This window comes from Pleurodeles waltl, chromosome 11 (genome assembly GCF_031143425.1).
Source record: "Pleurodeles waltl isolate 20211129_DDA chromosome 11, aPleWal1.hap1.20221129, whole genome shotgun sequence".
Classification (NCBI taxonomy): Eukaryota; Metazoa; Chordata; class Amphibia; order Caudata; family Salamandridae; genus Pleurodeles; species Pleurodeles waltl.
In genome coordinates this window covers 376,146,814-376,161,069 of record NC_090450.1, presented here as the reverse complement: position 1 = coordinate 376,161,069, position 14,256 = coordinate 376,146,814, and the positions used below count along the sequence as shown (strand labels likewise).

The 14,256-nt window shown below is 46.1% G+C and overlaps 1 protein-coding gene across 2 annotated transcripts in view; it reads left to right on the top strand.

Annotated features, from left to right (window-relative positions):
• Window positions 1-14,256, top strand: part of WDR33 (WD repeat domain 33) — a 1,025,118-nt gene that overhangs the window by 146,479 nt on the left and 864,383 nt on the right. For both annotated transcript variants that reach the window (XM_069213677.1, XM_069213680.1), the window contains exon 4: window positions 2,463-2,567. In XM_069213677.1, the coding sequence (XP_069069778.1) occupies window positions 2,463-2,567 (105 nt within the window). The remainder of the gene's footprint in view (window positions 1-2,462; window positions 2,568-14,256) is intronic.

The following is a 14,256-nucleotide window of genomic DNA, read 5'->3' as shown; positions in this document are numbered from 1 at the left end:
AGAATTCAGATACCTCAGTCTACCACAAGCATGCATGGCCATTCTAAAACAAGCTCACCGGCCAACTACATGAGCCTGCTGTGCAGCCAAATGGAAGAGGTTGGCCCATTCCTGCCTGGCCAACCACTTTCTCCTGCAGCACAAGATCTTGTTTGTTATCTGTTCCATTTACAACAAGTAGGCCTTGAATATACCTCAATTAGGCCACACTTAGCAGCACTTGCTGCGGACATGCAGAATAGACAACATATATCTCTGTTCAGAATTGCAGTAATCAAAGCATTAATGAAAGGGCTACAAAAGTCATGCCCCTCCCAGGCCAAGCACCAGTCTGGAACCGCAATATAGTTCACAACAGACTCTTAGGGCTGCCTTTTGAACCACATTAATGTGATGTACAGTTCCTCACAGGGAAAGTAGTTTTCTTAGTAGCTATTACATCGTAGGAGAATAAGTGAGCTTCAGGTGCTCACTTTAGAAGAACCTTTCTTCACGATACATCCAGATAAAGTAGTACTTACAACAAACCCTAGGTTTTTTCCTAAGGTGGTTTCGGGATTTCACACCAACTAAACAATTGATCTACTTGTATGCTTTCCTAAACTGCATTTGATAGCAGAGAGAGCCCTACACACTCTGTTAAAAGAGCACTAATGCACTACATTGAGTGACCAAAACCACATCAGCTTTGTTGCCTTTTTTAACTCGCAAAAGGGTTCCCCTATCTCAAAAACAAGAATGCAAGATGGATAGTAAGATGTATCCAAACTTGGTACCACAAGGCTAAATGATTGCTACCTGCAGCTCCTGGGGCTCACTTCATATGTAAGAAAGGAGATTCTATGGCTTTCCTAGGAGACATTTCATTAACGGATATCTGCAAAGCTGCCACTTGGAACAACGCACATACATTCACAAAACATTATTAGCTAATCCTTAGGATATAGTGGGTCAAGCGGTGTTACAAACACTTTTTCAGACATCTCCGTCAGCCACTAGCTAGCCATTGCTTTTGGGGAGCACTGTTTTAAGTTCGCATTTGCATCTACGGCCAACACATGCTACAAGTGGAATGTTTCTTATCCTGTAAGCATCTATTTGTAGCTTGTACAGCCATTGGTTCATATGCACTGACCATCCTTTCCAAACGCTAATGGCTGACGTACACACCTCTCTCCTTAACCTTGTCTTAGCTATAGCTGCATATTCATCCCTTCTGACTCTGTACTACTCCTATCCTAAGCTCACCCGATGAGCCAAAAACAATCTAACAAAGGAGCCAATGACCATGCGCAGTACAGACTAGGAGTCACAATACCTCATGACTCGAAAGACTTGTTTGAAGAACAAGTCGCACACATCTGAGTGCAACACTAGATGGCAGGAGTATGGTAATCATATGAATCTACAGAACTACACGCTACCAATGGATGCAAGTAGCATATTCCTTTTGCAACTATCACATTCTACCCATTTTGCCTTCGTGAGATGAAGTAGGGAGGCAGGGGCCTTGACTTTACATTTCCCTTTACATAAGGTTTCAAGTGAGGGGATTCTCTTGCCTTCCTCACTGGTAAACCATTGTGTATAATGTACGTAATTTTGTGAACTCCTTTGAAGTCCTCCTGTGCAAGGTTGATGTACCAGACTTCCTCCGTATGAATATCTGAGATTGTTCTCCTTGCTCAAACCCAAAAAGTACCCTTACGCTTGCTGCTTGGCATAAACTACTGTTTATAAAACAAATGTAAAACATGAACATTGGGAATGGTAAAAACATGAGTTTGGGTCCCTGAAAACTTGTGAAGTAGATGTAAACTTTGAAAGCCAAACAGCCTAATGGGTGAAATCAATTGTCTGTGCCAAAGATTTACTGATACTTTCACTTTGGGAACACACATGGACTGAGATGGCTGTTTTGCATTTTGATAAGCACTGCAAGCCTGTTATGTTGATGTAGTTGAGGTTAATAGAGCTAAAGTCTTTTTATACTTGAGGAAACTCCAGTCATTTTCTGAGTCCTATATTTAGCAGATCCATCATGTCTTGCCTGTGATGGAACTGAATTTGGCTTTAGAATCATTGTCTAATGGAGTACTAAATAAAGTGTTGATTAAGTCCTTTTCTTATAAGGAGATTTCTTTTTATCTCGGGTAAGAACTGAGCATTGAGGGATAATTTATGAATGCTTTCCTGGCTTGTTGACTTGGAGGAGCTGGCATGTTTTTGGTGTGCCGGTATTGAGGTATTCTTTGACTTGTCTGACGTTTTTTGGGAGGCATCAGGTGTGGGTCTATAGGCATTTTCATTGAAAGGTGTACTGAAGTTACCATCTTCTTAATAATGTGGGATCAATGGTGCTAATTATGGGTAATGGCTACCTTCTTGCTTTTAAGGGGGCGTGCCATTTTATTTTATTGTCAAGTGAGGAAATGTTTTCAATAGTCTCTTGTCTTCCACAGCTTGTCCCACCTATTGGAATGTTGAACAACCCAATGAATGCTGTAACAACCAAGTTTGTCAGAACATCTACAAATAAGATGAAATGTCCTGTATTTGTTGTCAGGGTGAGTATCTAAAAAGGGTTTGGTGCTATATCACCTCACGATTTTGTAATTCAGGCAAACATATGGATGGCCACTTCAGTGCAAGCAATATAGACTTTATCAGTGTGAACAAATACCTACTGACTTTTACTTCCACTCTTATGCATTCCTCCTCCAAAAGAGGGAAAACAGGCCCATATAACGTGGGATACCTTTGAAATTACTAAAATGCAGAGTGAGAGGGGGTTTGTTTTAATTTATTATAGCACAGTGTGGCTTTGTTATTGATGGCATTAGCTGGGAAGAATGTTCTAAGATTAGTCTGTATGTTGCTATTTGAGACTATCACTAATCGTTCTCTCATTTTTCTCCAGTCCTTGATAAAGTGATTGGGTTTGCGAACATGCTTTTTACACTATGGAGAATGTGAAAGAATTAAAATTATATTTGATCTTTTAACATCCTGTTTTTTTTTATGTTCACTGGAATGCATGATCACAAATTAGAGTCTAAACCAGGGCACATGCCTTAGTTCCCGGCGTTTACGTCATTCAATGCATGGGGGAAGTGGCAGGATACTTTGGCGAATGTTTTGGCACCCTCTGCATGAAAAAGTGGTTAAACAACAAAACCACATAATTATACTACTCGTAGTTGCCAAGTGACCCAATACTGTGTGACATCTTCTTTCAGCTAACAGCACATTCCAATCCTATATATACAGGGAAGAAGGAGGGGAAGACATTAAACCTCTCAAAATGTAATATTCTGCGTGATAAACTAAGGACTGTCTGAAACAACAGCAACAAAACATGTTCATTCTGGGAATGTTTCCAGCAGTTCCTATTTATTGGCCTTAGTTGGTGTCTATCGGAGTCTTAAACGGTGTTTTGTGACACTGTTGAAAGTGATGTATAAAGTGTACAACTGGAGCATGAACGTGGGTTCCAGAGTAGTTGGTGATTTTGTTTGTTTTACTTCCATGTAAGCCCTCAGGCTTAAGCCCGACGCCACCTGTTGTCTACTGATATTCGTCACCAACCCACAGCTGGGATGTTTGTGGTACTTAAATGTATCATATAATGCAAAGTCATGAGATCTTTGCACCTTGATGAATCCCTCAAAGATTTAAAAAAGGATGAACAAACTGATGTTAGCCTTGTGTAACAATCTGGACAAGATTTGGGGCTTTTTCCGAGTCATTCACCAAATCATCACAGGAAGCATAAGAGGACCAAAAATAGCCAAAGTAGTCTTCATCTAGGCAAGGCCATAATAGGAAACATTACAGAAGAGTAATCCTCTTCTGAACCACTCTGTACTCAAACTAATCAAGTCTTCCATCAGAATGGTTTAGGCATTTAAAAAGATGATCTGTTTTGCTGGGGACACCAGCAATGCTCTTATTACAGATGTTACAGTACAAATGATTGGCGTTGGTGTGACGCCAGTTGTTGTGACTTCAGATGCTCCAGCTAAATCTCTCCTCTGAAGCGTTTTCAGACATTGCTTCTGTCGGCTCATGACAGTCCTTATGTTATCATTTTACTTTGCAACAGTCCCGTCATCTTTGATATCGGGGCTCAAAATAATGTACATATGCAAAAGGTACACTGTTCCAAAAGGGAGAAAGAAGACTACTACACAGGGTGACCCTATTGTTAGAAGCAGAAGCCCTCACACATCCGTTAAGATGCCATGCTTCATCATTGGGCATGCTCCTCATCAGACTGGCGCTGGAATGTCTGACGGGCTCCCCAATACGGGGGCTCTTTGCCAGAGATCTTATTCCCAATGCCTCTGTGACATGAGAAATAATAGAATGGACAATGCCGCCTTACAAGCACAACAACAAAATAGGAAAACACAAGGAGGATAAAATTGGCTCGAAACCACTCTTTTGTCTTAACCTTGTACAGATCTAATAAATTTAAGGCCAATATTAAAACGAAAGTGGAGAGTTAGGGTAGAGATAATGCTCAATCACTCTCTCAATCAAAACAACAAGAGTGGAAGGACACTTCCTAATGCCCTCTCACAGTGGGTCAAGATGTTTTGCGTCTCACTGGTCCAGAAGGATCCAACAACGCTTCTTCAGGACCAAAGCAATACATACTTCTCCTTATATACCAAAAAAGTCCTAGGTGTGTCTAGAAACGTCAGTCAGCTGGGCTGCGGTCACTTACTTTGTCAAAACTACGCATCAGCTGAGCTGTGGTCACTCACATAGTCGGAACTGCTCATATGCTAGCCTAGATAGTAGGGGTCGCCTGTCCCAGATTATGAAAACGGCTCTTCGGGAACGCTGCTGAGGGGTAGTTCCTCAGTGGTTGACAGGCAGGAGAATATTACTGCACCTGTCTCCTGGCAAGTGTTTTCCTAGGGAGCAGTTTTCATAATCTGGGACTGGCGAACCCTACTTCCAGCATCCCTCTATCACACCTGTCGTCCCAGAGTCTGAACATTGCAAAACCACACAGACAGGGTCAAGTTAAGTATTTTATTATGTTTTGCCACTCTGAGGACCACATCAATACAAATTGTACAAAAACAACTAACAAAAATAATACAAATTATAAAATACTGAGAGGGGCATGCTCACTGATACCGTGCTTTACAGTAAAACCCCAAATACAAACAAATTGCAAATCAAGTGCAAGAGATTAATTGAACAAACAGTAAAAGTTTCCAGCAGCACTATAAACTGTTAATTACCAATACAATACCAAGTTAACAAAGTTCATTGAACATTGAGAAAATACCAATACAGTACTTCTATACATAGCCTAACTTTAAACACAACGTATGCAAATACTGATTCGAGAAGCAATTATGTGAAAACATTTAAAAAAATATTTTAAGAATGTGAAAATGTTTGTGCAATCCGTTCCGGTGCTAAGGGCAAATAAGCATTGATGAACGTCTGCGACCGATGTTGTACTATACTTTATGAATTGATGGTCCTAACAATTGACAACATGGTGTATAAAGAGAGGCATACAAATATCACATAATTTAAATATTGTACATAACCCAAGCAAAGATCATAAATCCTCTCCTCCCTAAGTGTACCCTCCAAAGCACCAGTAACTCGTAGCGGAAGCACATTCAACCTCTATTATTTTGCAGCATGAAACCTTTTCTGGATTCACATGCTATGTATTATTCCGCCATCTAGTGGTTGGGTCTGGAATTGTTTTTTTTCTTCTTTTTGTTCTTCTTTCCTTTTTTGGCTGTAGTCGACCACCATTTGTTGTCCCTGTATGACGTCAGATGGTGCCCCGAAAGTTCCTGTGAATGGTAGCCATCTTCAGGTTCTTTTTTTCGCTGTTGGATTTGGAAGCAAAGAAGGAGCTCCGAAGTTTTCGACAGAGGGCGTTAAAAACTTAAATTAAAGATTTCGAAGTTGTATACGAAGGAGAACCCGAGATCAACAAAGCAGAGCCAAGGAGAAGACTGACATTTCCCAGCGGGAATGCCGAAAAAAATCTACAGAGCAGAAGAAGCAGCAAGGTAGGAGTCATGGAAAACATCCCCTTTAAATTCTGCCCAAACTGCCGCCACAAGTTTGCCCAGAGTCACCTACACAGGTTCTGCAACCTCAGTCTCCTGAGAAATCAGTCCAGGGCTGCGAAGCCTGCACTGCGTTTGTCCCTAAGACACTCAAAGCACGCCAACAGCAGAGGGAGGAGCACCACGCAACAATGCAGAGCCAAAAGCATTACGGGTCACTGAAGGAGCAAGGACTATCCAGAGATGAAGAGCAAGCGGGTGGTGCAGAATTGACTAGCGTAGGGTCGGATGTTGAATTCCTCGAAGGAGACGCAGAGGAAAAACTCCCAAAAAAGAAGACAGTAAGACGTCGAAAAAAGATGCGAAAAAGTGAAATAATAATAAATAAAAGGCGTCCCTGATAAACAATACCGCTCGGCAGCCCGACATCGAAGAAAAAGATGATCACGGGTCTGCCACAAGCAAGAGATCCCCACGGATCCCACACCAGGGATACAGAAGAGGCGACCCGCCGAAACAAGCAAAATCCGCGTCGGAGAAAAAGACCCTGAAACAATCGAGGAAAGAGGCATTGAAGACTGGGGAAAAAAGACCCAGATGCTGTCGGGGGAACATACGTCAAAGTCCTTTGAGGGAGTGAGACATAGAAAAGGTGTTAGAGGCTGTATGGAGGCTGAAATAGCAGAGCTCCTACAAAAGAAAAGGAGTTCAATGAAGCGCTGAAACAGTATTGAATCACACCCAAACCCTCTGACCTCCACGTACAAGGAAGCCGAAAAGGAAGAAACTGCCCTCAGAGCCCTGCCAACCCCCGAACCACATGAAGATGTGGTTCGGGTGGTTCAGAGGAGTCGTTCTACAACTCCTTCTACAACCCAGAGGAGGAGATAGCCACTGGGAGTTTCGAGGGTGATTGGCATGACCTTGAAACAGAGCCCAGAAGAGATCGACAGCTACCTCTCAGAACCTTTGCCCCCACGATGACATCACATGCTACTATAACCTGGCGAAGAGGGCAGGGGACACATACGGGGCACCCCTGGAGGAAGATAAGGACGACTCCTGCTTCCTACTGGAGATCCTCATACCAGCATGTAAGGGGGAACCTATACCTTCCCATGTTACCCGGCATACTGGAACCAGGGTATGGAAACCTTCAAGGAACCAGCAGCAGCCAAGGGAGTTACACAGAGTGGAAGAGAAATGCGCAACTCTCCCCAAAGGATCCCAGATAGATCCAAGGAAATACAGTGGCAGACTCCATCATATTCTCGACAGCGAGAAGGAGGAACAATGCACGCTCCGCAGGCCCCCTTCCAGAAAGAGCAAAAGACTGAATACAGTGGGGAGGAAAGTAGAAAAAGAAGCTGCAACACAGTTCTGTATAGCTAACTCCCAACACCCTCCTGAAGAGGTATGGTCTCCAGCAGTGGGATGAGATTGAAGAGCTCATGAAAAAGCCCCCAGAAGCAGATAAAAAGAGGGCAGAAGCCATCATACAAGAGGGGAAAACCATTGCTAATGCATGTTTAAAATCCCCTGTAGACTCCGCGGACACAGCGAGTAGGCAAACGTGCACAGGAACAACTTTAAGAAGGCACGCATGGCTCAGGATATCTGGCTTTAAACAGGAAGTGCAGGCCTCCACAATCAACAAACCCTTCAGCAAGAAGTGGACGAGTCCTTACAACAAATCAATATGGACAACAAGACAGCCATGGCGATGTGGGCTCTAAAATTCAGAGGTAGCTTCAGGAGAGGGAGCAACATCGGAAGGCCCACTGGAAAGGTGTAAGGAAATGCCTTCCTTGGCATGGTTACCCCCTAATGATTTGCCTTTTGTTGATGCCAGTCCTGATTGAAAGTGTGTTGGGACCCTGCTAACCAGGCCCCAGCACCAGAGTTTTACCCCTAAACTGTTCTTGTTCCCACAATTGGCAGAGCCCTGGCACACAAAGTCCCTTGTAAATTGTACCCTTAGTACCAAGGGCCCTGTGGCCAGAGAACGTCTCTAAGGGCTGCAGCATGTATTATGCCACCCTGCAGACCCCTCACTCAGCACATGCACACTGCCTCACAGCTTGTGTGTGTTGGCGGGAAGAAAAGGACTAAGTCGACATGGCAGTCCCCTCAGAGAGCCATGCCCACAGCCCACTGCCTGTGGCATAGGTAAGTTACCCTCTAGCAGGCCTTACAGGACTAAGGCAGGGTGCACTATACCACAGGTGAGGGCATATTTGCATGAGCACTATGTCCCTATAGTGTATAAGCCAAACCTTAGACATTGTAAGTGCAGGGTAGCCATAAAGAGTATATGGTCTGGTAGTCTGTCAATTCCGAACTCCACAGTTCCACAATGGCTACACTAAAATCTGGGAAGTTTGATGTCAAACTTCTCAGCACAATAAATGCACACTGATGCCAGTGTGCAATTTATTGTAAAATACACCCAGAGGGCATCTTAGAGATACCCCCTGAATATCAGTCAGACTCCTTGTGCTAGGCTGACCAGTTTCTGCCAGCATGCCACAACCAGACAAGTTTCTGGTCACATGGGGTGAGTGCCTTTGTCACTCTGTGGCCAGGAACAAAGCCTGCACTGGGTGGAGGTGCTTCTCACCTCCCTGTGCAGGAACTGTAACACCTGGTGGTGAGCCTCAAAGGCTCCTGCCTGTTGTTACAGCACCCCAGGACATCCCAGCTAGTGGAGATGCCCGCCCCTCTGGACACAGCCCCCACTTTTGGTGGCAAGTCCGGAGGAGATAATGAGAAAAACAAGGATGAGTCACCTACCAGTCAGGACCGCCCCTAAGGTGCCCTGAGCTGAGGTGACCACTGCCTTTAGAAATCTTCAATCTTGAGTTTGGAGGACTCCCCCAATAGAAATAGGGATGTGCCCCTCTCCCCTCAGGGAGGAGGCACAAAGAGGGTGTTGCCACACTCAAGGACTGTAGCCATTGGCTACTGCCCCCCCCAGACCTAAACACACCCCTAAATGTAGTATTTAGGGGTGACCCTGAACCCAGGAAATCAGATTCCTGCAACCTACAACAAGGATTGCTGACCTGAAAGCCCGCAGAGACTACGGAGACTTCAACTTGCTTGGCCCCAGCCCTACCGGCCTTTCTCCAGACACAAAGAACCTGCACAGCGACACATCCAGCAGGACCAGCGACCTCTGAGGACTCCGAGGACTGCCCTGCACCTAAAGGACCAAGAAACTCCTGAGAACAGCGGCACTGTTCAGAAACTGCAACAACTTTGCAACGACTTTAAAAGGCTCTCACTTCCCGCCAGAAACTCGAGTCTTCACACTCTGCACCCGACGCCCCCCGCTCGAGTCCAGGACAACAAACACCGCAGAGAGGACTCCCAGGCGACTTCAACGATGTGGACACCCTGAGTCGACCCCTGCACCCCCACAGGGACGCCTGCAGAGAGGATCCAGAGGCACCCACCTGACTGCGACTCCCTAGTAACAAAGGAATCCGGCTGCACCCGCAGCCCCCACGACTGAGAGGAACCACCTACCAGTGCAGGAGTGACCGGCAGGCGGCCCTCATCCTAGCCCAGTCGGTGGCTTGCCCAGAAGCCCCCGTGCCCTGTCTGCATCGCCTAAGTGACCCCCGGGTCCCTCCATTGCTTTCTATAGCAGACCCGACGCCTACTTTGCCCACTACACCCGCCGCCCCTATGCTGCTGAGGTTGTGTTTTGTGGGCTTGTCGCCTCCCCCCCACCCCCCCCCCCCCCCACCCCCCTTACAAAACCTCCCTGGTCTGCACCCCGAGGACACAGGTACTACCTGTAAGCAGACTAGGACCGGAGCACCCCTGTTCTTCATAGGTACCTATGTGTTTTGGGCCCTCCTTTGATCTCTGCACCTGACCGGCCCTGTGTTGCTGGTGCTGCGGCTTTGGGGTTGCTTTGAACCCCCCAACGGTGGGCTGCCTATGCCAAGGAGACTGACTGTGTGAGTGCTTTACTTACCTGAGAAAGCTAACCAAACTTACCTCCCCAGGAACTGTTGATTTTTGCACTGTGCCCCCTTTTAAAATAGGTTATTGCCATTTTAACCAAAACTGTATGTACTTCTGTTTTTAATCAAAGTTCTATACTTACCTGTGTGAAGTACCCTGCATAACCTCGAATCTTGTGGTTCTAAAATAAATGAAGAACATATTTTTATATATAAAACCTATTGGCCTGGAGTTGTCTTTGAGTGTGTGTTCCTTCATTTTATTGCCTGTGTGTGTACAACAAATGCTTAACACTACCCTCGGATAAGCCTACTGCTCGACCACACTACCACAGAATTAGTATTATCTAATTGTGCCACTATGAACCTCTAAGGGGAGCCCTTGGACTCACTTTGAGATAGTATATACAGAGCCAACTTCCTACAAAGGGGAACCTTTACCTCTGGGCAGCAGTAGCATCCAACCTAGAGTAGTACATTTCAAGGCAGCTAACAGACTAGAAACCAACAATGGCAACACTACGCCAGACAGCCCTTTCAGGGCAGAGGGAGGGCAAGGGGCCAAACCCCCAGATGAGGAGGGAACAACCAGATGACTCCCAAATGCTCTCAAGCCCCCACACAACACCAGTAAGGGACAGAATAGGGCGGTATATACAACAGTGGAAGAAAATTAACTCAAACAAATGGTTGCTAGACGTAGTACACCACGGATACTATATAGAACTCTCAAAAATACCACTGACAAATCTACCAAGGAAGGAGTATCAATCAGCAGGTCTGGTTTAACTAAAGAAGGAAGTAAAGACTTTCTAAAACAGGCAATAGAAAAAGTACCAAAGAGCAAGTTAGGCAAAGGAAATTACTCACCCTACGTTTTGGTGCCAAAACAAGACCTTTCACTGAGACCAATCCTAGACCTCCGGTTCATAAGCATCTTTCATACGCACTCAACATTTCAAGATGACAACGCTTTGAGGTGATACCACACCTGCAAAGAGGAGATTACATGGCAACCGTAGACCTTCAGGACGCCTATCCAAACACACATACATCAGGCACACAAGAAGTATCTCAGATTTGTACTAGGAGTGCACTATCAATTCAAGGTCTTACTGTAGGAAGTTGGCTCTGTATGTGCTATTTCAAAGTAAGGAATAGCATGCACAGAGTCCAAGGGTTCCCCTTAGAGGTAAGATAGTGGCAAAAAGAGATAATACTAATGCTCTATTTTGTGGTAGTGTGGTCGAGCAGTAGGCTTATCAAAGGAGTAGTGTTAAGCATTTGTTGTACATACACACAGGCAATAAATGAGGAACACACACTGAGACAAATCCAGCCAATAGGTTTTCTTATAGAAAAATATCTTTTCTTAGTTTATTTTAAGAACCACAGGTTCAAATTCTACATGTAATATCTCATTTGAAAGGTATTGCAGGTAAGTACTTTAGGAACTTTAAATCATTACATTAGCATGTATACTTTTTTTATAAAACACAATAAGCTGTTTTAAAAGTGGACACAGTGCAATTTTCACAGTTCCTGGGGGAGGTAAAGTAATGTTAGGTTTCACAGGTAAGTAAGTCACTTACAGGTTTCAGTTCTTGGTCCAAGGTAGCCCACCGTTGGGGGTTCAGAGCAACCCCAAAGTTATCACACCAGCAGCTCAGGGCCGGTCAGGTGCAAAGGTCAAAGCGGTGCCCAAAACACATAGGCTTCAATGGAGAGAAGGGGGTGCCCCGGTTCCAGTCTGCCAGCAGGTAAGTACCCGCGTCTTCGGAGGGCAGACCAGGGGGGTTTTGTAGGGCACCGGGGGGGACACAAGTTAGCACAAAAAGTACACCCTCAGCAGCGCGGGGGCGGCCGGGTGCAGTGTGCAAACACGCGTCGGGTTTGTAATGGTTTCCTATGAGAGATCAAGGGATCTCTTCGGCGTCGCAGGCAGGCAAGGGGGGGGTTCCTCGGGGTAGCCACCACCTGGGCAAGGGAGAGGGCCTCCTGGGGGTCACTCCTGCACAGGAGTTCCGTTCCTTTAGGTGCTGGGGGCTGCGGGTGCAGGGTCTTTTCCAGCCATCGGGAAATGGAGTTCAGGCAGTCGCGGTCAGGAGGAGCCTCGGGATTCCCTCTGCAGGCGTCGCTGTGGGGGCTCAGGGGGGACAACTTTGGTTACTCAGTCGTAGAGTCGCCGGAGGGTCCTCCCTGAAGCGTTGTTTCTCCACCAGTCGAGTCGGGGTCGCCGGGTGCAGTGTTGCAAGTCTCACGCTTCTTGCGGGGAGTTGCAGGGGTCTTTAAATCTGCTCCTTGTAACAAAGTTGCAGTTCTTGTAAAGCAGTGCCGCTGTCCTCAGGAGTTTCTTGTCTTGCTTGAAGCAGGGCAGTCCTCAGAGGATTCAGAGGTCGCTGGTCCCTTGGAAAGCGTCGCTGGAGCAGGTTTCTTTTGGAAGGCAGGAGACAGGCCGGTAGGACTGGGGCCAAAGCAGTTGGTGTCTTCTGTTCTTCCTCTGCAGGGGTTTTTCAGCTCGGCAGTCTTCTTCTTCAGGTAAGTTGCAGGAATCTAAATTCTTAGGTTCAGGGAAGCCCTTAAATACTAAATTTAAGGGCGTGTTTAGGTCGGGGGGGTTAGTAGCCAATGGCTACTAGCCCTGAGGGTGGGTACACCATCTTTGTGCCTCCTCCCAAGGGGAGGGGGTCACATCCCTAACCCTATTGGGGGAATCCTCCTTCTACAAGATGGAGGATTTCTAAAAGTCAGTCACCTCAGCTCAGGACACCTTAGGGGCTGTCCTGACTGGCCAGTGACTCCTCCTTGTTATTCTCATTATTTCTCCTGGACTTGCCGCCAAAAGTGGGGGCTGTGTCCAGGGGGCGGGCATCTCCACTAGCTGGAGTGCCCTGGGGCATTGTAACACGAAGCTTGAGCCTTTGAAGCTCACTGCTAGGTGTTACAGTTCCTGCAGGGGGGAGGTGTGAAGCACCTCCACCCAGAGCAGGCTTTGTTTCTGTCCTTCGAGAGCACAAAGGCTCTCACCGCATGAGGTCAGACATTCGTCTCTCAGCAGCAGGCTGGCACAGACCAGTCAGTCCTGCACTAAACAAATTGGGTAAAATACAGGGGGTATCTCTAAGATGCCCTCTGTGTGCATTTTTTAATAAATCCAACACTGGCATCAGTGTGGGTTTATTATTCTGAGAAGTTTGATACTAAACTTCCCAGTATTCAGTGTAGCCATTATGGAGCTGTGGAGTTTGTTTTTGACAGACTCCCAGCCCATATACTCTTATGGCTACCCTGCACTTACAATGTCTAAGTGTAGGAAGTTGGCTCTGTATGTGCTATTTCAAAGTAAGGAATAGCATGCACAGAGTCCAAGGGTTCCCCTTAGAGGTAAAATAGTGGTAAAAAGAGATAATACTAATGCTCTATTTTGTGGTAGTGTGGTCGAGCAGTAGGCTTATCCAAGGAGTAGTGTTAAGCATTTGTTGTACATACACATAGACAATAAATGAGGTACACACACTCAGAGACAAATCCAGCCAATAGGTTTTGTTATAGAAAAATATCTTTTCTTTAGTTTATTTTAAGAACCACAGGTTCAAATTTAACATGTAATATCTTGTTCGAAAGGTATTGCAGGTAAGTACATTAGGAACTTTGAATCATTTCAATTGCATGTATACTTTTCAAGTTATTCACAAATAGCTACTTTAAAAGTGGACACTTAGTGCAATTTTCACAGTTCCTGGGGGAGGTAAGTTTTTGTTAGTTTTACCAGGTAGTAAGACACTTACAGGGTTCAGTTCTTGGTCCAAGGTAGCCCACCGTTGGGGGTTCAGAGCAACCCCAAAGTCACCACACCAGCAGCTCAGGGCCGGTCAGGTGCAGAGTTCAAAGTGGTGCCCAAAACGCATAGGCTTCAATGGAGAGAAGGGGGTGCCCCGGTTCCAGTCTGCCAGCAGGTAAGTACCCGCGTCTTCGGAGGGCAGACCAGGGGGGTTTTGTAGGGCACCGGGGGGGACACAAGCCCACACAGAAATTTCACCCTCAGCGGCGCGGGGGCGGCCGGGTGCAGTGTAGAAACAAGCGTCGGGTTCGCAATGTTAGTCAATGAGAGATCAAGGGATCTCTTCAGCGCTGCAGGCAGGCAAGGGGGGGCTTCCTCGGGGAAACCTCCACTTGGGCAAGGGAGAGGGACTCCTGGGGGTCACTTCTGCAGTGAAAGT